At 37.5% G+C, this 22,907-nt stretch overlaps 1 protein-coding gene across 3 annotated transcripts in view; it reads left to right on the plus strand.

Moving 5' to 3' along the window:
* The window catches only part of VIP (vasoactive intestinal peptide), a 48,633-nt gene extending 27,561 nt beyond the window's left edge, over positions 1 to 21,072 (plus strand). The window contains exons 1-7 of one of the 3 annotated variants that reach the window (XM_068677126.1): positions 13,894 to 14,202; positions 14,586 to 14,707; positions 16,293 to 16,433; positions 16,814 to 16,918; positions 18,389 to 18,508; positions 19,198 to 19,312; positions 20,784 to 21,072. In XM_068677126.1, the coding sequence (XP_068533227.1) occupies positions 14,595 to 14,707; positions 16,293 to 16,433; positions 16,814 to 16,918; positions 18,389 to 18,508; positions 19,198 to 19,312; positions 20,784 to 20,792 (603 nt within the window). In that variant the 5' untranslated portion in view covers positions 13,894 to 14,202; positions 14,586 to 14,594 and the 3' untranslated portion in view covers positions 20,793 to 21,072. Of the gene's footprint in view, positions 1 to 13,893; positions 14,203 to 14,585; positions 14,708 to 16,292; positions 16,434 to 16,813; positions 16,919 to 18,388; positions 18,509 to 19,197; positions 19,313 to 20,783 lie in introns of those variants that run through there. The other 2 variants (XM_068677129.1, XM_068677128.1) reach the window with 2 other exon arrangements.
* Positions 21,073 to 22,907: the final 1,835 nt, after the last annotated feature.

Here is a 22,907-nt window from a genome sequence, read left to right on the forward strand (position 1 = left end):
CGCACTGAGGATCTCTGGTCTCGCTATGATAAGTGGTGGCTGTGTCTCATCCTATGCTTTTGCTTCTAAACAGTTTAGAGTCTGCGGACACAACTCAACAGAGGAGTCTGGTTTGCATGTCTCATTTCTCTTTTTATTTTTTTATGGAAGCTTTTGGCTCCCATCAGATTTATGACAGCGTAAACTGCATGAGGGTTTCAGTGTCTGATAGGCATCGACTGGATCATGGAGTTAATTCTGCAAACATGTTTCCTGTCTGCTTTCTTTCTCTGTGACATTCTTCAAAAGAGACATGGTTTGTTTTTTTTTTTTTTGTTTGTTTGCTTTTTTTTTTTTTTTTTTTTCATCTGTTAAGTAGCAAAAGCAAGTGACTCTGCTTTGAGGGCTGAGAAAGAGCAATTGCACAATTTTAGAGCAAGGAGTTATTTCAAATAAGAGACAATTAATTGTGAAAGAAGCTACACAGAGTGATGGCCCCAAGATAGCAAGAAATTAGATTTGCTAATTTAGGACATAACTGTCTTGTGTGTACAGACAGTATGGAAAGGCACTGGAATGTGAAATCATCCATATCTTGTTCAGGGTTGATCTGCATCAACTTCGATCCACTAGTTTACGATGGCATATTGATGACTACACAAGACAGGTGATGCCACCCTCTTGTTTCAAACAGACAAGAGCACATATAACAGCTGGCAGTAATTTGTATTCTTTTGGACATACATGGAGAAGTTGCTAAAACACTAAAACAGCATGAAACTTCAACCTCAGGGCTGACCAGTCCTGAGGTTTCCACGGTTTGACTTGAAGCACATTAGAGCTCCATTGAAGCAAAGAATGGGAGAGACCCATTCTATGACTATGCTCTGTTCCTGTGCTGTATATCTTGGTGACATTTCGAAGTTATTTTTGGAGGAGGGAATAACTCCTTTTAGATTACAAGATAATTACTCAATGGATAGTAGAATTTGTTTTTTCTCATTCAGCGTTCATCTGTTTAGTTCCATAGTAAGTTCCATCTCTCTCTCTATGGATCAAGTATAAAAGTACACAGGTCTTCACTCTATCCCATTCTTTTGTTGTTCTGCCAGTAACAGAAAAGGTGACTTTGTTATCCAGAAAATCACTCTAAGGAATTGATTAGGTTGTATGGGATAAGCTCTCCAGCACTAGTCTGCCAGCATCAAAGCACTGTTCCATTGTATTTTTTTTTGTATTTTTTTTTTCCCCTTTTAATCCCTCAAGTAGATGTCATGAAAAGGACAAACATCTTTGTGTCCATACTAAATAACAGATAGATTCATTTAGTGAAACTCGGAATCGCCTTGCAAAATTCTTATAAATCTACAATACACTAATTCATGATGCTGATACTTTTGAAAATTTTGAGTAGCATAAAACTGACTCTTATAAAAAGTCCCACATGCTCAAAAATATATTTGAGTGCTTGTATAAATATTAAATAAACTCTTCTAAAGGTGATAGTGCTCCTAGACATTGAATCTAATCTTCTTCACTTCAAGGAACCTGTTCTTGGACAGATATATTTCCAGTAAAACTAGAAATATTGAAGAGAGAAAGAAGGACTGAGAAAGCTCAGTGTAGGTAAAGATGGGCTTCAACTAATATTAGAGAATAGCTGATTTACTGTGACTTTGCAAAGTTAGTGAAAGTGTGACTGTGTTTATTCCTAAAAGATGCCTGAGAGGGTTTCTCCTGATTCAGTGTTCCCTAATTTGTAACAAGGCCATCTACATGGCCTCTCACAACCATTTTATGGGTACAGAACATTAATCAGTTTCTGTTTTAATAAAAGATATGGAGTCAGAAAGTAAATAACATGCCTTATATCTTCTCCTGACATTTCATCCACCTATTCAACAGGTATTTATTGCCCAGTTTTTAGTTTTAGATGAGGAGAGTTTTAGAGTGCAATGACCAGGACAATTGAAAATCAAAATCTTCACATAAGACAATCCACAAGTATTCCATATTCTTTGACAGATCTTCTGATAAATTGTTAGAATTGCACAGAGTCCTAGATAACCTTAAATACATTTAAATGCATTTACTAGGATCACAGAGGATATAAGCAGGTGTTTCTGCTTCTTTCAAAGCATCTGTAAGACACTGAATGGCTAGATGATTTTAAAGTTTCTTCCAGTTTTGGACATTACAAAAGATATAAAAACAGACAGAATGTTTCAGGCAATCTTGCTTATCTTGACATTGTACTCAAAATCAGAGTTATTACTGATAAAAAGACTTTCAAGGTTAACTGTTCAGTTATTAGTACATCAAAATGGTGGATCAAAAGAATATAAAAGTTATACTGTGTTATATATTGCTGTTCTTTGGAGGTATATTTGCAAATGGGGTAAGCTGGTCACACAAGTGAGGGTCTTGCTATCCAAAACCAATCCAGAAAAACAGATTGCTTCACATTTACCTTAATTCTCTGAATGCATTGACTGACCATTGATGATTTAATCTCTATTACTTTATTATTCACTGCAGAGAGATTACTCATATGCTTATTAACTGATGAATCAGAATATAATTCCATATGCCACACTATTCTAGTGCCTAATTTAAGAGCATATTTTGTATTTGCTAAGTGATTTCTGTTTATTGAAAGATTCCTCTTTGTGAAAACAGATGCCTGCTCTGCTCATCTTACCTCTCCAGTCATTTCTTGAGCATGTAAAATGTTCTGTGAGAATGTAATGGTGATCTTTTTGTCCTTATGAAGACACATGAGGGACTGACCATGGAGGGCATGGTGAATCACTGGTTGGCCACTCCTATCTGTTATGATATTGATGCAGTGCTAGGAAATCCTGAATCACATCTTTGCTCGAGTCTCAGCACTTCTGTTAACAGTGATGTTTTTTTTGCAGAATATCTCATCATCTCATCTTGCCTATCTAGATGATGTGTCTGTGAAATGGGAAACATCAGGAAAGAGTGAAGAGAAGTTTTTACAGATACTTCTGGGCACCATTTGGGCTGGGGTGTTTTAGAAATGGAGTTGGAAAAGAAAACTGAGCAAAGACAGTCCTGGAATCGGGAAATCAGTCTCTCTTCTGGCAGTTGAGGCCAACATTGCATCAATCCTGCTTGCAATGAAGACTGTCTGAAGACAAACAGTCCCCAGCAGGACAATCTCTTACAGACTCAGAGAAACATCTTTCTGCCTCTAGACTATTCTAGACTATTTTGTCTAGAATTGACAAAATGCCTTTTATTGTGATAGATCCCAAGAGATCTCACTTTGGATTCAGCTTTGTCTTAAGCTGACAGGAAGATGAGGCAGAAAAGAATCTGGAATTGTTTTGGTGACTTCTATTAATGCTTTATTTTCAGATTCTTAAATTTGTACATGACATTCATTTCTGAGTGACCTTGTAACCTTTCCACTATTAGGGAACTTTTATTAACATGTTTTACCTTGTGCACAAAGTCTGCAAGCAGAATTTTATGAAACAAGATGAGTACACTTTTTTTTTTTTTTTTTTTTTTTTTTTTTTTTTTTAACGAGGTAATGTACATAATAGATAGCTAGGACTAAAAGATGACTAAGTTAAGCATGAAAAAGATATTTGGCTCTCAAGTAGAAAATCAGGGAATTTTTTCTAGACACATAATTGTCAGTCAAGCCAGGAGGGGAGATGCAGCCCTTGTTTGTTCTTGGGAAAGGCTGATCCTTAACCTTTCTCAGTCATGGGCAACAGCACCACAGGACCACAGGTTGTTCTCTGTGTGAGCTTTCTGAACCATTAAACCCTGAATGAAGTGTCATGGCTCAGGGAACAGAGGCCAAGACAGGGCTATGGATTTGGCCTCAGTTTATGCTATCAGTTATGATGTCCAAAGCCCCATCCAACTTGGCCTTGAACACTTCCAGGCATCCACAGCTCCTCTGGGAACCCTGCCCTGTGCCTCACCACACTCATAGTAGAGAATTTCTTCCTAATATCTAATCTAAATCTACCCTCTCTTAAAACCATTACCCCTTGTCCTATCATTACACTCCCTAATAAAGTCCCTCCCTGTCTTTCCTGTAGACCCTTTTTAAGTATTGGAAGAGCACTAAAATGTCTCCCTGGAGCCTTCACTTCTCTGAACTTAACAACGCCATCTCTCTCAGTGTGTCTTCATATGGCAGGTGCTCAAGCCCTCTGATCATCTTTGTAGCCATCGTCTGGACATTCTCTAACAGGTCTATGTCTTTCTTATGCTGTGGGGCCTAGAGCTGAACAAAGTATTCTAGTTGGGTGTTTCATGAGAATGGAGGAGAGGGGGATAACCACCTTCCTTGACCTGCTGGTCACTTCTTTTGATGTAGCCCAGGATATGATTGGCTTTCTGGGATGCGAGTGTGCTCTGCTGGCTCACATTCTGTGTCCTTTTTTCACAAATGCCCCCACGTCCTTCTCCTCAGGGCTGCTCTCAATCCACTCATGGTATTTTTTATTCATGTTTGGGATTGCCCCAACCCAGGTGCAGAACTTTGCACTTGGATTTGTTGAATTTATGAGATTTGCATGGGCCCATCTGCCAAGTCTGTCGAAGTCCCTGTGGATGGCATCCCTTCCCTCCAACATGTTGACTACACCACTCAACTTGGTGTCATGTGACACCTATATCTTCCAAGAGCTGAGAGTAAGATAAACCTGCTTGAGTCAATTGTTCTGATACCCCTTCATTCTGAAGGCTTTCTTTGAACTCAGTGTTAAAAATGTCAATACTCATTGAGTAATGTCAATAGGGAATTAAATGTTATTTTATTCTCTCACATGAGCTGGTGCAACTGAAGCAAACCGAGGATATCTTTTGAAAGAAGAGCAAGAAAGTATAGCTATGACAGGTGAACTTTGTTGCCCTTTCCACACACAATGTTGAGTTACATGAAGCTTCTAACTGCTTAGCTTGATTCTGTAAACTATGTCCGTAGCCTAATAGTTTGTGCTGGTAACAATATTTTTATTTATTTATTTATCATGCAAATGGCAGTAGATAAAGAATGAAGAATGAGCCTCTGTGGAAAGGTTTTCTGAACTTAAGTCTGCAAGTCAAATCCTCCATGCCTCCATTATGCCTTCAATCAACATCAAGCTGATTCCTCCATCAACAACAACAAAAAAAGTTACACCTTTGTAAATCACTAACACAATTTACACTGGTTGGTGTTTCATGGCAGCCAACTTAAGTTCTCTGTGGATATTCAATTAGTTCAAGTTTAGCATCCTTGACAATAAAAACAGACAGATGATTTTGTTTGATTTGTTGATAGGAGCATTTTAACCTATACTACAAAAAGTTTGCTTTCAGAGTATTGAACCAATCAGATTGGTTAAATCATTACATATCTCCATGTTAGTTGGTATCAGTGTGGCCCATTCTTTTGTGGCAAACACTTGAGTTAGATTTAAATTAAGTTTCTCAGCTAGTAATGGTCAATAAAACCCAGTTCTGAGCCAATGAACAATTAAGAGGCTTTCTGCAACACAAATGAGCCAGAACAACCTCATATTCTTCCTGGCGTCTCCTTATCTCCTTAGTTCAGAAGGATTTACTGTCTTTAAAAAAAAAAAAAGTCTCATAGGTCTATAGGGACCTACAATGAATCTTCACCTGTGCCTCAAGATTTCATCAATACCTATATTCAAATTTTTCTAGGGAAAAAATAAAAATAAAAAAATGGAACTCTAAACCACTCTATATAAAGCATAATTTTAATAAATTATAATAATAAATAAAACATAATAAATATACAATAAAATATTTATTTATTTATTAGATAAATTAATTTCATAATAAAACATAAATTTGTGTCATTAAAAAAACATTGAGAAACATTGCACTATATAGTGCAATGCTGCTGATAAAAGGAGACTCCAAAGTACTTGCAGATCAGTCTTTTCTCATGAAGACATTGAACACAAAGTTCTTTCCACATCCTATATGGATCATCCTGCCTGTTGCTCTAGATATCTTCTAGTTAATTCCAGATAATTTTCAGAAGTACTCTAGAATTCTCTGTGGCATCTTGTGATACACTTGATGAACATGTGCATGGAGTGCTCAAATGAATGAGAAAAAATGGCTTCTATGAATAAACAATAAGTGCAAGTTTGAATAACAGGGTTTCTCATTTATGTCTTTTCCTTGAGTAATGTCAGAATGGGTCAGTGTGTCACCAAAGAACAGCGATGCAGTTGATAACACTCTGGAAGACATGGTTGTGGAGAATTTAACTGGAATTCTTGACATATATCTACAGAGGATTCAAATCAGAACTGAAATATTTTTTTCTATTGAAATGGAAAATGGTTTAAATAAGGCAAAACAATTATATGTGATTTGGAGAGACACAATAATACGTAAAGTTTATCATTAAAGATTATTAGAGATAAAGATAATAAAGATTATTAAAGATTATTATTATAGAAAAAAAACCCTGCTGCCATGAAATTAAAAATATGTATATATATATTAATCTAGTTACATGATGAAATAAAGTTATAGTAGAAATACAATTGTTTTTACTGAGTAGCTATTGATGTAACTGCATGATTTACCAATAGTCACCAGGAACAAGATTTACATCTAGATTGATAGTTTGTAAATTCAGACTTTATTATAATTTGAATACGACATTTAGCATATTTAAAGTGCTAAGGTCCAAGGCTTATGTTCAACTTGTCACTAACCAACAGCTAGCAACTTTTTTTATCATTCAATAGAATTGAAAACACTGTGTCAGTTCTTTTAGCACAGGTGCTGAATGTTTTATTAGTTTCTGAAGAAAACACTTTTATTCATCTGTCAACTTAAAAAAAAAAAAAGCTGGATGTAATGATACATGCATCACGCATATGCTGACAGTACACATGATGGCTATCAAAATGTTGCTGTCTTATTAATCTTTTCTGTCTCTGTGATGATCTCCACAGTGTCCCCAAATCCCTTAAAATCTTATTAGTATTAGATCTATTTATGTGTACTTAATAAAGTGGAATATATTGACTGTGGTGTTGCATTCACTGGAATGTTCTTCATGCTTTATGTAGTAGAAAAAGAATAATGAGCCATTGATGTATTGGCCAAGAATCAAATTTAACAAAATGTAGGCGTTTATTATTTGTTGCAGTGACCTGTGGAGTCAAACTAAATGATAAACTATGTTGGAACAATAATAAAGTTCTTCCTTAACTAATACTGAAAGCAGTTAAGTCCATATTATATATTTTACATAAGTAAATGTAAGGACAGTAAACTATAGGTTGATACTTTCTTCTTTCTACATGACTTCTTTATGGAAACTAAATATGAATGTATATTTTCTCAGCCATTGTCACGTACACTAGGCTTAGAGTAGTGCTCAGAGACAGCACATTACATTATGCCCTTTATGCACATGGACAATTTTAGAAAACTTCTCTCAGCTCTTTTTCCATAAAGACAATAGTGGTAATTGCTTGAGAGTGAAGCATTTTTAGCTTTTTTTTTTTTTTTTTTTTTTTTTTTTTTCTGCCGTAGCTTTTAGATTGTTGCTTTTTTCAGCTCAGTAAATAAAGAACTTGTGATGATTAGGTCAGTTCAAGGGATAAAGTTATCCTGGCATAATTAGCATCTTAAAATGTGCCTTCCAACACAACTGACGTGGGTTTTTCTGTATCCCAAGATGATATGTCTGCTCCTACAAGTTTCCAGACAGTGCAATAGTAACAATATTCACTAGGGAATACAGAAGGAATCTGGCCATGTACACAGTCTATAGCCAGGATCTTGTACTAGACACAGGAAATGCAATGTATGCAAAATCGGAGAAGCAAGCATCCCAGTCATCCCACAGGTGTTGTTCTATTCAGCCCATGAAAGTCTCCAATCATTTAGTTATAAATGGACTAAATTCTGTGCTTTATTTATTTATTTATTTATTTTTTCAGTTAGTATAGAAAGCAAGAAGGAAGGCAAAGTGACTTTCAACAGTTGTGCTGCATATGGAGATGTACTCCAAGCCAGTAGTATCAATAGTTTGTTCATGAAGCTTCTGATGAACTTACAGACCTACTTCAGAAGGTTAGAGGCAATAGTGATTTAGAGTAAGATAATATGTCCCTGACAATCCTTTGCTCTCTGGATTTTCTTCTGCCTTATGAGCGCCAACATGGTGCTGTTATTTGGGTGTTACTTTAAACAAGTAACCTGAAGGACTTATGGATGTGTTTTTTTTTTTGTATTTTTTTTGTTTGTTTTTGTTTTTCCATTTTGTATTGATTTGTACAGTTAGAAGCAAAAAGACATCATATAATACAGGTGACAAGCAGGAAAGCATGAGGAAAATGTTGGAACATAAGTCTGAAAGGTGGTTCTTAATATCCAGCTCTAAACTGACGTATGTCAAAATATCATTAAAATAAAATGATTTTTCAAGGGTTTACTTTAGATAATCCAGTTTTGTAAAGACAAATCAATTTATAGAAAAAAAAATCCCAACTCTATGAAAGCAAAGGGTGTTGTTTTGAGTTAGATGCATATGGATGAGAAGCTGAATCTGTATTTTGTAGCATTTTGGAGATATACATTCATGACATATACAGAAGTAATTTTAGATTTTCAGAGAAGAGGAATGGGCTGGGGCAGCTGCAGTGAGGGGAATCATATTTCTGGTGATGAAAATATCATTTGATCCTTTTCTGAAGGTTGAAGTTTATAAGAGTGTTATATATATGTGTGTGTGTGTATTTATATATATAGGAATAGGACATATTTCAGATAGCTTGTTAAAAACAAAGAACACACAATATGACCAGACCACAAACTACTCTGCCTTCCTGACAAGCTTTGTTTTACCACATACTTTGCCAGGTTCTGAGGTGAATTAAATCATTCAAAAAAATTAGGCTGAAACATTAAAAGGAGATAGTTTTGAAAGAAAGCCAGAAATATTAAAGCTACTGTTAAAGCTTGTATAGTCACAGATCTTCCTGGGGAATGAGTGCAGAACATGTGTCCAACATTGAGAGAGGGTTGGCAAAAATATCATATCCTCTTTAAAGAATGAGAAGGAGTTTGGATGGACACTTCTAGGATAGCTACATACCATGAACCAAACAAGAACCAGTACTTCAAGCACATGCCAAACAGCATAAACAAACAGCATAAACCCCAAACATTTTTTGAGCTGTTACAAGAAGCTGAGATAGAATTTGGAGTGAGGAATAGGATGTATGAAATAAAACTACAAGTAATAACAGTTTTTCTAGATGGCATGACAGGCAAGGGAAGAAGACCCCTGGGAATACTATTGTATTCAACAGGTCTCCAATATGCATTTTGCTCATCATGGTATCAACCAGGCGGTTTTAATCAAGATGCTCAATATTCCAATGATTTTGAAAATTGATTTTGAAAATTGTTAACCCACACAGAGTCATAATGCAAAGGCATCATCTGGAACAGGTGAAACTTGTACAAGTATTATACAGAGTAAGCATATTTGTTACTATTGTTTACTTGTTGCAGTAGTTTACTAAGGTTAATCAATCACTCTCCTTTGAGGATACGCACTTATGACCTGAGAGCAGGACTCGAGATGAGCATGAGAGGAAATGAAGGCTTCCCTGTTCCACTTGCATAATCTCCTAATGATCTGGGAACTGAGGACACAAGCACTCTTCCAATGAATGTTGCAGGAGGGAAGTCATGAGTTTTCAATTGCAGAATATTTGTCAGTGTTTTATTCTATTTACTGTCACACTTCTGAGTTGTAAAACTGACTCATGCTAAAGGTATGATTGAATGGGAACTGACCTTTTGAAATAAAACTTATCTAAAAGAATGAAATAATATATATATATATATTATTTATCCAGAGAAGCATTCAGAGATATCTGCAAAGAGTGAAGCTGGGAGAGTTTCAGCATATGACCCCATCCATTTTTTCAAACCAGGTGGTGTTGAGGAATATAAATGTTTACAGGGACCAAGCAAGGTAATGATGCTGAGAGAATAAACTGGGGGTTCTGCCGCTCATATTTTTTAAGGGTTAGAAAAGAGCAGATTAGTGTATTAGTTTTGATTTTAATAATTTATTCTGCCTGTACAGTTTCTTGACGTTTCTTCTGTTATCTCTTCTGTGGAAATCAGAAAAGCTGAATGGTAGTGCTCCATCAATCTGCTCTATAAGCTCTAAAAACTCATGGATCAATGTTATATGGCTATGGGATCAAAGGCAGAGTTTCTGAACTCGTCTACAGGAACATGAGCTGTAATGCACAAGGGAGAGTCTGCAGACCCAATGATTCGTGAGGCAGAGCTCATGAGTCAGTAGAAGTTTCCTTTTCTGATATAACACGCAAGCCCTTAGACAACTGTCTTTTCTTCTTTTCTTTATTTTTTTTTTTAACAGTAAAACTGCATTTATATTGGTGATGTAATTTCCCTCTCTCTCTCTCTCTCTCTTTTTTTTGTGTGTGTGTGTTTGTTTGTTTGTTTTTTTTAAACATAATTACATGATAAATCTAGTAAATGTTAAGTGGGTGCTCAATAGAATTAAGCAGATTTCCCTATCTAACGATTTGGCTTTAAGAATTATTTAGTCCATCAACTTCAGCATATTTTTATATGTTAAAATAATAATAATCATCATCATCATCAAACGTAACTATCAAAACTAAAAACTTCCAAATCTCCTTCCCCAGAATAAGGTAGCTATTTTAGATCATACTTGATCTACAACATGCAACACACAAGTTTGTATACAAATGGTAAGATGAGTTTTCAGATAGCTTGTACTCCTCATTATTCAATCATGTATAATGGAGTTTCCATCATTCCCAAGTATTGCACATTTTACAATCATAATCTCTGTTTTGTTAAGTGGAAAATAAAGTCTGAAGGAAGAATAACTAAAAGATGCTTGATAATATAAACTAAAGGTTCAGTCCATGTGCAGCTGTAATCAGGATTCCTGCAACAGCCACTGCAAAAGGCTTGACTGTCTGAAAGTTGCCTATGTCTAATTATTAATAAATATTCTAATTAAGAAGCTCCCACTTGGTATTGTTGCCCAAGGGCCACTTTCTGAAAGGACAGAATTTCTTTCAGTAGAGGACAGTAAGATTTACCACTGTAAAAGGATCAGTTCACCTAGAACTATTTTAGAAAGTAGGCTTTCCTCCATCTCTTTATGAAGATCTTATTTTCCTTTTTAATGTCTTTCTCCTATCAAAACATCTCAGAATGATGTAGAACTAATACAGTATGTCATTAAAAAAAAAAAAAAAGGAAGTGACTAGAATTTGGATTGTCATTTGTTTGTCACCCCACGTCCTTCTCAGTCATCTCAAAACCTCCTTCTGTGAAAATTGTCTTGTGAAATGAGAGAAAGAGCTAAGGAAAAAGAAAGAGGTAGCATCTCCTCCTCTTCAGCTTACTTTGATTCAAGAGAAGGAGGAGGTGACAAGTACAACAGGATGTTGAAGGAAGACATAGTTATTGCAACTGAAAAGTGCTTGGGGTCATTCCAAGGCTCTGCTACAGATTCCTCCATAAACATGGGGAATACACTTGATCTCCCAGTGACTCAGTTTCCTGTCTATAGCAAAAGTAGATGATATGCTAAGAATGAATATGCTAAAGACAGCTTAAATCATGAAAAAAGGCTACAGAGGTGTGTTTTGTATTTATTTTATTTTATTTTATTTTATTTTATTTTATTTTATTTTATTTTATTTTATTTTATTTTATTTTATTTTATTTTATTTATTTATTTATTTATTGGGAATACTGCCATCTATAGAGTGGTTCTGAAGACTATTTTATCCAACTGTGGCAGCATGTTTCTCACTTCTCCGATCTAGTTTATTCATAGAATCATAGAAGGGCTTGGGTTGGAAGACACCTTAAAGATCGTGTAGTTCCAACCCCCTGCCATGGTCTGGGACGCCACCCACTAAATCATGTTGCCTCAAAGCCCCATACAACCTGGCCTTGAACACCTTCAGGGATGGGGCATCCACAGCTTCTCTGGGCAGCCTGTTCCAGTGAACAGGTGAGTTTTTATTACCTGACAAAAAAATAAATAAATATATATATATGACAAACTAGATTTACCAGATACAGTAAATAAGTGGGTATGGTATGGTATGGTATGTATGGTATGGTATGGTATGGTACGGTACGGTACGGTAAAAAGTACTAAAAAAGTACCAGTGATCCTCATTTTTTTTTGGCAGTGAAAACTATACACGTTTTCTATGCAGTCTCTCATACAGCGACTGACAGCAGGCTTGCTTTCCCGCACCCATTAGGAGCGAGCAGCCCGCAGCTCCCCGCCTCCTTCCCAGGGCCCACAGCCCGCCACTATCCCCCTCCCCCCCCCCTCCTGCATCAGCTAAAATGAACAAGCTGAAGGGCAATTTTTTAATTTTTATTTTTTCCCTCCGGCTGCCCTTGGGCTTTTCCCACGGCAGAGCACGGCCTCATCCTCGGCGGTGGTGGGGTGAAGGAGCGGGGTCGGGAGTGCCCTGCGCCCCCATGAGCGCTCCCCCAGCCGGGAGGCTGAGCAGCGCAGCCTTTTGCAGGGGCAGAGCTCCACTTCTCTGTTCTGCTCTTCAACGCCCGGGAGACAGATTTCGCCTCCCTCTCATCTGTCAGGCGAAGTCCAGGTAGGTCGCGCACGCAGCACGACGCCAAAACACCTTGGCTGAATATTTCGGGGGTGAGGGGATTACGGTGCTATTGATGCTCATCTCGCCATTCAGAGCTGAATTGCTTCCTCGACCTCTAGTTATGCAGTAACAAGGGGAAAATTTCCTGAATTAGACTACTGCAGGAACTCTGGTTTTAGTCACGGCTGTCATCCGAGAAACAAATTTCCAGGCATTTTTAATCTAATTCACTAATTTTTGTGTAACTGATTAGAAATGTGATTAAGCATCGCAGAATCTTCACCGTTGAGCCTGCCTAACCCTTTAGCGAAACATGAAACAAAGAAACTTGTTAGAAGGGGAATAGTGAAATCATCTTCAAGGACTGGGTTACAATCGTAACTTTTGAGCAGGGAGAACCAGAGGAACAGAAAAGCCCCAAAAAAATAGGTGTGTGTGTGGAGGGGGGGGAGGAGGGAAAAGAGAGTAATGGCGTTTTTCGATATCCAATTCTTGCCGTGATTCTTTGGCAGGTACTTCAGGGCAGTGCTTGGTGAGATACCGAAGAGGTGTTCGCAGGAACCCGCGGGTCCCACGCCCACCTTCCCCGCGTTTCTTTCCCTGCTGCCCACGGATCTTTTTAAGGCAGGGAGAACTCCATGTCGAAATCCTTGGCTGTGGCAGTGACCCCAGCCCCTAGGAATTAGCCCCTGGGGTGCCCGCCCCTGGGGTGCCCGCGCTGAACAGTCGCAAGCACCCTCAGTACTTGCTTGGCGGGGGGGGAGACACACACGATTTTTTCCCTGGGAACACACACAGCTTCAACGAAAAAGCAAAGGCTGGCGAACACCCCGCTTAAAATAAATCAATCGATGAATAAATAAATAAATAAATAAGATCATCCGACGGCGCGCCCCGGGCACGCATCCCGGCGGGGATGGCGACCTGCCGGTGTTAGAAAAGGACCGTGTGAGCCTAAAAGCTCCGGCTATGGGGTGGGGGGACTCGGCGGTGAGGGAAGGGCCCCGGGGGTGACGGTTCCCCAGCTCCCCGCTCCCGAAGCCGCCGCTGGCCGCCTGCTCTCCTGCCTTGCGAGGCGGAATCACGCTGACGACGGGGCCCTGATCCCCGCAAAACTAACTCATTAATATAAATCAAATAATGGAAGGGGGGGGGGGGGGGGAATTAGGGGGGAGGCAGGGTGCGCGTCTGCTCATGAATTAAATATAAGTCTCTGACTGTCCTGAACAAAGCGACCGTCCCCTTGGGAAGGGTGACGTCTCCCCAGTAACGTGATTGCTTCTTCGGAAGCAGAAACGTGTAAACGCTATAAAACGCGGCGGCGCGGCGGGCAGCTCAGATCGTGCGGCGGGACGGAGCTCTCCTCTCCTCTTCTCCTCCTCCTCGTCCTCCGCCGCCGTCCCCTGCAGCCTCTCAGCCCGATAGCGGGGCAGGGCGCAGGTCGTCGTCCCCAGCAGACCAGCGCAGCGCAGCGCCCCTTGCCCGCTCAGCCAGCCCCCACCGACGGACTCGCGGCTCCGTGAGTAACTTTCCCTCCCACCGCAGCGGCAACTTCCCAGCGGGTGAGGAGGGTGGCCCCGGCCTCAGTCTCCTTCTACCCTCTCGGCCCGTTAGGGAAGCAGCGGAGAGCGGCTCTGACCGCCCTGGGTAGCCGGGCGTAGCCTTAAATATGTATGGGTAACCTTAAACATATATGGTGTATATACACCATATATATTTAAGGTTTCAACCTCTACGTCCCGAGAACCTCTGCCCTCCGCAGCTTTGGGGGCTTCTTCCTCTCCCTTCCCCTCTGGCATCTCCCCCGCCCCGTCGACGCCGCTGCTGGCAGCATCCCTCTCCCCTCGGGGACCCCGCGCAGTGCGGAGCGGTGCGGTGACGGCTGCGCTCTTCCCTCCGCAGGTGGCGGCCATGGAGCACCGCGGCGCCTCCCCGCTCCTCCTCGCCCTCGCCCTCCTCAGCGCTCTCTGCTGGCGGGCAAGGGCGCTGCCCCCCCGGGGGGCCGCTTTCCCCGCCGTGCCGCGGTAAGGACCGGGGATGGCTGGGGGCTGCTCTGCTTGCTCGGGGATGGGACCCCGAGAGGTCACCTGGGGCGTGCTCGGAGCTGAGGCTTTGGTAAAACGTGGCTAAGGGAGCCCGGTCTTGCCTGGTCTTTAAAAGCCCCCCGAGGCACGCACGCGTCTTCAGAGGCACCGTTGGCAATGCCGCCCCATGAGCCGAATAGCGGCGACCGCTGTACTAGTGAAAGGCGTAGAGGATATAGGCTAAAACGTGCTCTGGGGAACAGTGGGTGCCCAGCAAAATACTCTGCTTTTCTTGTGGGAAAGCCCCTTCATTTCCACAGGTCTGCTAAGTGGATGGCTGAACTGCTGTCTTTTTTCTTTTCAAAAGCACAGACATCCATAGGAAAAAAAAAAAAAAAGACATTAAAAAATCCCAAATCATGAATGAGGGGACATGGTCTGCACGGATCAATATGTAAGTTTTGTACCACTACGTTTTGAATTGCTGAAGTTTTTATTAGTTATCTAACTAAATTAAATCAGGTGTTATAAACATCAGGTGTCTCTACATGTGGGTTGGAGGAACATAAAGTGTGAAAACAATGTAGAAAATGCAGTACAGTGATTTATTTCCAAGACTTGAGTTAGTTTGTTTTACACAGTAAAAACTTTTTATTATTATTATTATTTTTTAAACCAGAGAGGTCTTACATGCCTCAAATATGTAAGTCACATTAATAACTATAATAACTGTAAGCTCATGAGGAAATTAATCTTTTTCAGTTTTCACATGTGCTTTTTTTCGCATCATCACACACAAGGGCTTACCATAGGAATAGTAGACTTGTGGCTGCCACAGAACACAACAGCAGATAGACCAAACATCTGATGCCAAACAACTGCTAGTCAGTCAGGTTGTCCTCGATAAAATATGACACATCATAAGATACAGCAGTCTAAACAAATGGGAAAAAATGTAAATGTGAATCAGTTTATACAGAGCACTTGCAGTGATACATTTGAAAGGTTTGTGAACAGTTTTTAACTTGCAACTAGTAAATTAATTTAAACAGAGGAGAATAAAAAAGCATTAGAATTACATGACTGCACTTCATATTTGGTTTGAAGTTCTGGAGGGTGTGTTTGTCTTCCTATAGAGGAAGCCTAAGAACTGTTTCATATGCACTTCAGTGTTTAAGTCTTAATTGGAAGGTAAGTACTTTGCAGGAATTCTTTTCACTTTGCATGGGCAGAGGTAGGCAACTTCATTCCTTGTTCATATAAAATATAGCTGTTATGAAAAGTGTTTGCCACTTGAGCTGGAATTGCCATACATTATGCACTGTTCACTGGCACTAATTGTGTGCAATGACAATGTATTTCTCAAATGCACACATTACAGAGAAAAGAGATCTGTTATGCTAGTTACTTTATCACTGAGCATGGATTAAACCTGAAAGTGATTTTTGTTTTATCCAGACTACTTTAAACTGCCTTACAGATTAAAGAAGTAGGTGCATTTTACCACAAAACAGAATGCTAAGTTACAATGAAACGCTGCATATCCTCAATCAACTGCACTTCATGTGGTTTTCTTCTCCAACAGATTGGGAAACAGAATGCCATTTGATGCAGCCAGTGAACCTGACCGTACCCATGGGTCTTTAAAGTCTGAATCAGACATTTTGCAGAACACACTACCTGAAAATGAGAAATTCTATTTTGATCTGTCCAGAATTATTGATAGGTGAGTTTCTTTATTGTCATAAATGCAAATGTTGATACATTGCTTGAATTATGCCAAAAAATCTGTCACCTTTTTCAAACAGATATAGGAAAGGAAGAATCAATTATTGAAAAAAGAACACGCGCCCTCTGGTTGAATATTTGTTGCAGTAGAAATGTATGAAGAAATGTTGATGGCATTGCCTTTCTGGCATGATGAGTTCATTCACTTCCCAGAAAGGGTATACATATTGTGAAAATCTGGAAGTTGTTTTATGAAACTAGCTTAATTTAATATGTACAAGAGATAACTTAAGGAAAGCAGTATGTTTACAAAATGAACATTATCAAAATGATATAAACCCAGGTTGTATTGTAGAGTTTATTTATTGTCCATTTCAGAAATGCAAGGCATGCTGATGGAATTTTCACCAGTGTCTACAGCCATCTTTTGGCTAAACTTGCTGTGAAGAGATATCTGCATTCGCTTATTAGAAAACGAGTTAGGTGAGGTGACACTTACATTAGGTAGAGTTTTTTCCTAGCTGGCTTCATGCTTCATTGGCAATTTTTCACCCTTCTGTACCTAAGTTCTCATTTTTGCAATTTAGAGGTGATGAAAGGGCAATTGATATAATAATGGGGGAGTCAAAAATCCTATATTGTAAATTAGTGGGTTTTGTTACTGAATTGAATGCATACATTGCTATTTATTTCTGATACAGCTGTGAGGGATATAGCAATAGGGACTGCACATAGCTGTTAATAAATACTGGTAACAGTATAATGATTACCATGCCAATTTGCTTTTTTTTATAATGATTTTACTGGCTTGGTGAATGACTGGAAAAAGTAAACAAAAGCTGAATGATTACTCAACACTTATGTAACAACAGGGGGATATTCAATGAAATTAAGAAACAACTGGTTTACATTGACAACAAAAAGGGATGATCTTTTTGCTACTGTAGAAACTATTGCCAGAGCACTTTGGGAGTTCTGCATTGTAGAAGGACTCAAAAAAGAATGAGGCAAATCTGTAGACAAGAGGTCTGGACACAATTTTAAAGCACGGAGTTCATGAACGAATGGTCTCAGGGTGCTGAGAAGGATCACTCTGTACTTCTCTTTCTTTCAATATTCCTAGGCAGCAGCTATTGGGTACTCTTGGGAACAGAATAATAAGATACTTTGGTCTGACCCAATATGACAGTTCCTATTAGTAACTACTTACTGCTTAAAAGCAGAGTGAAAATTAGGTCCTCCATTTTGACCTATTTATGTCAATGCTGCCTTTGTTCCAGAACTTATAGGGCCGGTTTCTCTTATGCTATAACATAGATCACTGATATCAGAACACCCTGAGGTGTCCCAAGACCACGCATGAAAAATATACCTTCAAGTTTGGATTTCACAAATTGTGTCTTGTCTTCTGATACTTCCTTAAAACAGACATTTGCAACTATATATGTAATGTTACGCTCTCCCTTTCCTCAGAGGCAGGTTCAGTCCTCACTGAGTTAAACGTGAACAGAGACCTGTCCTTTTAAGAGGTTACTTCACGTTGGTATTGGACTAAAATGTATTTAAGCAAATGAAAGAGAACAGAATAAATTCTTTTTTATTATTATTTATTTATTTATTTATTTAAAAAAAAGAGTGGTGGGGGCTATGAGAACACATAGGACAAAACTGTAAAATTCTTGCACAGCCACTTGATCCTGCAGACTTCCTGTGACCGGAGCTCTGGAAGTCATTGAGAATTGAGAAATCGGTCCTTGTTACTATGATACAAATAAAGCAACGACTTTTCAAGAGCAGAAAGATCCAAAGTCGTAGCTGTAAATGAAAGCTGAAATGAAAATTAGATTTTATTTAGCTTGACATTGTAAAGTTTATTTTATTTATTGAATAGTATCTTCTTTTAAACTGTTATTGTCTATTAATTTTTCCTTCACGATTGTTGTATGTTGCCAGTTCCCAGGACAGTCCTGTCAAACGCCACTCTGATGCTGTTTTCACTGACAACTACAGCCGCTTTCGGAAGCAAATGGCAGTGAAGAAATACTTAAACTCAGTTTTAACCGGAAAAAGAAGGTACTACAATAAAGAAAATATATTTTTTTCCATAGCTGTATAGTACTAAACATAAAAGGTTTATGGCCACTTATATATACATATGGAAAAAAGACAAATGACAATGAGCAGTAATGACTTTTTAACATAGTTTATAACATGACTTTCAAATACAGACAGCATTTTTTTCCATTCTGAAACAGAGGCTACAATCAGATTAGAGTAAAAGAATGAAGAGGAGATAGCATCTAGTAATCTTAAAAAGCTTCTGACATATTCTTAAATTGATTTTATGTGTAAAACAAAAACAAAAACAAGAAAAAACTTTTAAGGAAGAAATCAGAGCTATGACACATGAACAACTTTTTTTTTTTTTTTTTTTTTTTTTTTTTTTTTAAGGGAGAAACAGTATTTGATGGAAATCTATCTTTAAGTAAATACAAAAAATTTAGAAGACCCCAAAAGATCATATGTCCTTAGGTGATAAATGCCAGTATGTTTTTTAGGGCTTATTCTCTTGTATATTCACTCAGACAAACCCTTCTAAATATCTTGTCTTTTCACCTCATCTAAATGTGCTATTTCATGTTATTCATAACATTTCTGTATAAGTTTAACAAAATGTACAATAGATAAAGTTAGTACAAGGCTTTGCTTCTTGTTTGCTTTTTCTTCTGAAGGTAATAAAACTTGTTTTTAATCCACAACAGCCAGGAAGAGCTAAACCCCTCTAAACTTCGTGATGAAGCAGAAATTCTTGAACCTTCCTTTTCAGAAAACTATGATGATGTTTCTGTAGATGAGCTGCTGAGCCACCTCCCCCTGGTATGTCCAGATTTTCTTTCCTTATGCTATTAACTAACTTTCCCCATAAAGTGAGATCAGTCATACATGAAATGTGGCACATCTGAAAAGCAGAAAAATCCATGTTCCATAAAATGCTACTTCTTTCTATAGGGATTTTGTGTGAATATAATAATCATTTTACTAAGAATAATTAAAATATCCCATGATTGCTGTTATTGAAAGTTCCTGGTTAAATGGCACTGTTAATAATGTACCTAACTCACTTGGGTGTTTCAACCTTTATGCACTGTGGCATAAAATCAGAATTGACTCATTTTTAATTACAAAGATTATTATTTCTTCAGAGAACATATTCAGTGATACGTCTTTTAATTAAAAAAAAAAAAATACTCATTTTGTTTAACATCATCTACCTCATTAAAAGTTGCCTCTAGAACTAAGAGAATCAGCAATGTGAACCCTAAGTGTTAAGAAAGTTCTTGGCTCCCATCTGAAATGTGCTGTAGATGGATCATCAGGCAGGCAAATATTGCAGTTATTGTTTTCCTTTTAGCTGTTATCATTTTTCAAAGCTCATTCACAAACATTTATTTGATTTACTTATGCGTAAATCCTTTTACATCACAGCACTTGCAGGGACATAAAATTGAAAGGGTAATGTAAAAACTTATCGGGATTGTTATTCTTAAAAGTGTATTAAGAAATATTAAGAAAGTGCTGTTGTTGTTTTTGGGTGTTATTTTTTACCATTCAGCTGTGTCAGAGCTACAAGTAAGATGAAAACTATAATTCTGAAGATAATATTTTCAAGGAAATAAAAACCAATTTTCTCCAAACTGTTATTTACTTCAGAGAATGAAAGAAAATTTTCTTTTACTTTCCGTAAATTTGGCTATTCCTCTAAAGGTCCCAAATGTTAGAAAGGACAATAACGGCTTATGCTTGAAGGAACAGAATTATTTCTATTTGATGGGATTCAGAAAATATTCTTTCTGGACAATGTTATTCAAAAAATATCTGCTTCTGGATTATGCAGTGGTTTGATGGTATTCACTTAGAAATATTTTTGGTCCTTTTTTATTGACTGTACTGCTGATTCAGATCTCCCTATAGGTAAAAAGTTTACTTAATATTGTCTGTTATTGGTCGTTTTATCATGGTGCCCAGTTCTTGACAGAGTGTGTATCAAGCAGCCTGAATTCTATCTGTCTGAAGGATGCAGATATTTTCAAAGTGAGCTGTTCAGCACTGTAGGACAATGTGCAGTAAAAATTTTACAATAAAACTTCAAACTTTATTCTTGATGCTACAACCTTGTCTGCCAGTTGTAATGACCATCAAGCTCCTGCGAAGAGTACCTTCTCAGTCCTAAACACAGTAGCTGTTTTTTACCATTGTTAATTTTTGTCTCCTGTCTGCTTTTATATACCTCATGATGCACTTGCTTACCAAAATGATTTTTCAAACATATTTTTCCTTTGCATTTCAGGACCTCTGAAAGACACCTGGTAAAGTCTACAACAAGAACACGTTACTTTTGAGTTCCACATAGTATTTCAAAGAGATGACTTTAGTCATCAAACCAGAACAAATATGTTGTGAAGTGAAAGTTGTGATATATTTGTTTCTTATGTAATAAAAGTTGATATTTACATTGTAAATACTACTCTAGAGTTCTCTACTGAAAGCTGTACATATGGATGCCAGTTAAACTCATGAAAAGTCTGTGAGTCCATATGCTGTAAATCCTTTACTTCAATAAATTCATTTGAAAAAGAGCGCACAGCTGAAAAGAGCCCATCATTACTACTTAATTGGCTTACTTTAGGTGTGGTACAAAGTCAGATAAGACTTTATGATAAGATGGATACATGTGCAGACAGCTTCATAAACAAGTTTGAAAATGTGAGGAAAAGAATGTGTGAAGGGTCTAAAACTGCATTATAAAAAATTCTGAATTTTATTACTGAGCAAAAAAGTATGTTTTTTAATAGCAGCTTGTCAATCAGATAAAATGAAAAAAATATTACAAATTATTTGACCTTTGAGAACATCTTTACTTTTTACTCATATTTTTAATAGTTCACAATATACAGTTTATATTAGGACCAGAAATGTATCCCATGTTTTTAGTGATGTTTTGAATGCAATACTTTGGAACTGCCAAAGCATATAAAGAAAAAAGCTGTCCCTCTTCTTGTTTGATGTCTAAAGTCACTGGTTATTCTACATTTGGTTGTATGTAGTTTTGATGATGAAATTATTCCGTATATATAAAAAAAATCTGAAGAAACTTTACTATTTTTTCAGAATGAATGTAACTTACAAAATATGCAGACAATAAATCATTTTATTATCACGGCAAACTTATTGGTTTGAATTAGTGCTACAGTTATCTGAAAGGGTAGAGGTCCCAGTTAGTTCTGTCTCTACTATATTAGTAGAGGAAGATATTTATACACTGAGGTATGCTATAAATATTGTTTTGTTAAATTAAAAACACTAAGCAGGTAAACTATATAGAACCATATTTTAGTAAGAAACTGGAAATTTGAAGCTGATTCACAGTTGATATGAATCAGAATTCAGTTGTATTTTGTAAAGATTCTAGATTTAAGCAATTGGATCATTTCCTAAAGAATTATATACTTCCAGCTGCATACACAAGTTATGAAATGCATATTCATGTATGATACTAGAGTTCCTATGAACACCCTCTCATATCCTAAAACGAGAAAAAAATTGAAGTAAAAAAAAAATCAGACCTACCTACAAAGTTCAATGTAGACTTTCAAGTGTATTTATATATCACACGTGGAACACATAGTGGTCAAAATGATTTACAAGTTTCACTTAGAAGTTTACTGTTCTTATTTAAAAGGAAGCTTCACACATGATAAAATTTTAAATTTATGGGGACTAGTTCTCATAAATTTGCAGCCTTCTGGCATACTTTTTTTTTTATTTTTGAATATTGGCATAAATATATCAAGTGAAAACCAGTTTGCACATATCAGATGTTATTATTGCTGTTTCCACCTACTGTGGACTGAACTAATTTTATTTTAAACCAGTGAATGGTTCTCAAAAGTTAGACATACAATTTTAAAGCCTTGTCTTGAAAACTAGTCTTCTACTGGTTGTCTACTCTCACTTCCTATCTCATTATGAAAACTTGAGTGGAAAATTGCCTTTGAAGATACTTGAAGCACACTAATAGATGGATGGTGTAGTAGTATTTAACTGAGAATTTTCTTTGGTGTAGTTTGAACTTTATTAGGATTTCTGTGTTAACATGTATTTTAAAATCTTAATGACAAAAAAAAAAAAAAAGATAGAAAGAAAAACTATACATTGTCTTCATACACAGAGCTTTTTGTTTAAATACATGTAACATTAAGATCTCCTCCAATACTTTAAATGGACTTGATGGACTTGAGGGACTAATGAAAATTTCTTCTACACCTGAAAATCTAAGACAAAATTTCTGTTTAAAAATATGAAAATGGGTAGCTTGGGTCCTAAGCATAAATATGACTTAATGCATATGGTATTTCTTTTGGGAAATGGTGTGTGTATGCAGGAACACTTTACATGCTTGCCCTTACTTCCC

Source organism: Anas acuta, chromosome 3 (assembly GCF_963932015.1).
Source record: "Anas acuta chromosome 3, bAnaAcu1.1, whole genome shotgun sequence".
In the NCBI taxonomy this organism is placed as follows: Eukaryota; Metazoa; Chordata; class Aves; order Anseriformes; family Anatidae; genus Anas; species Anas acuta.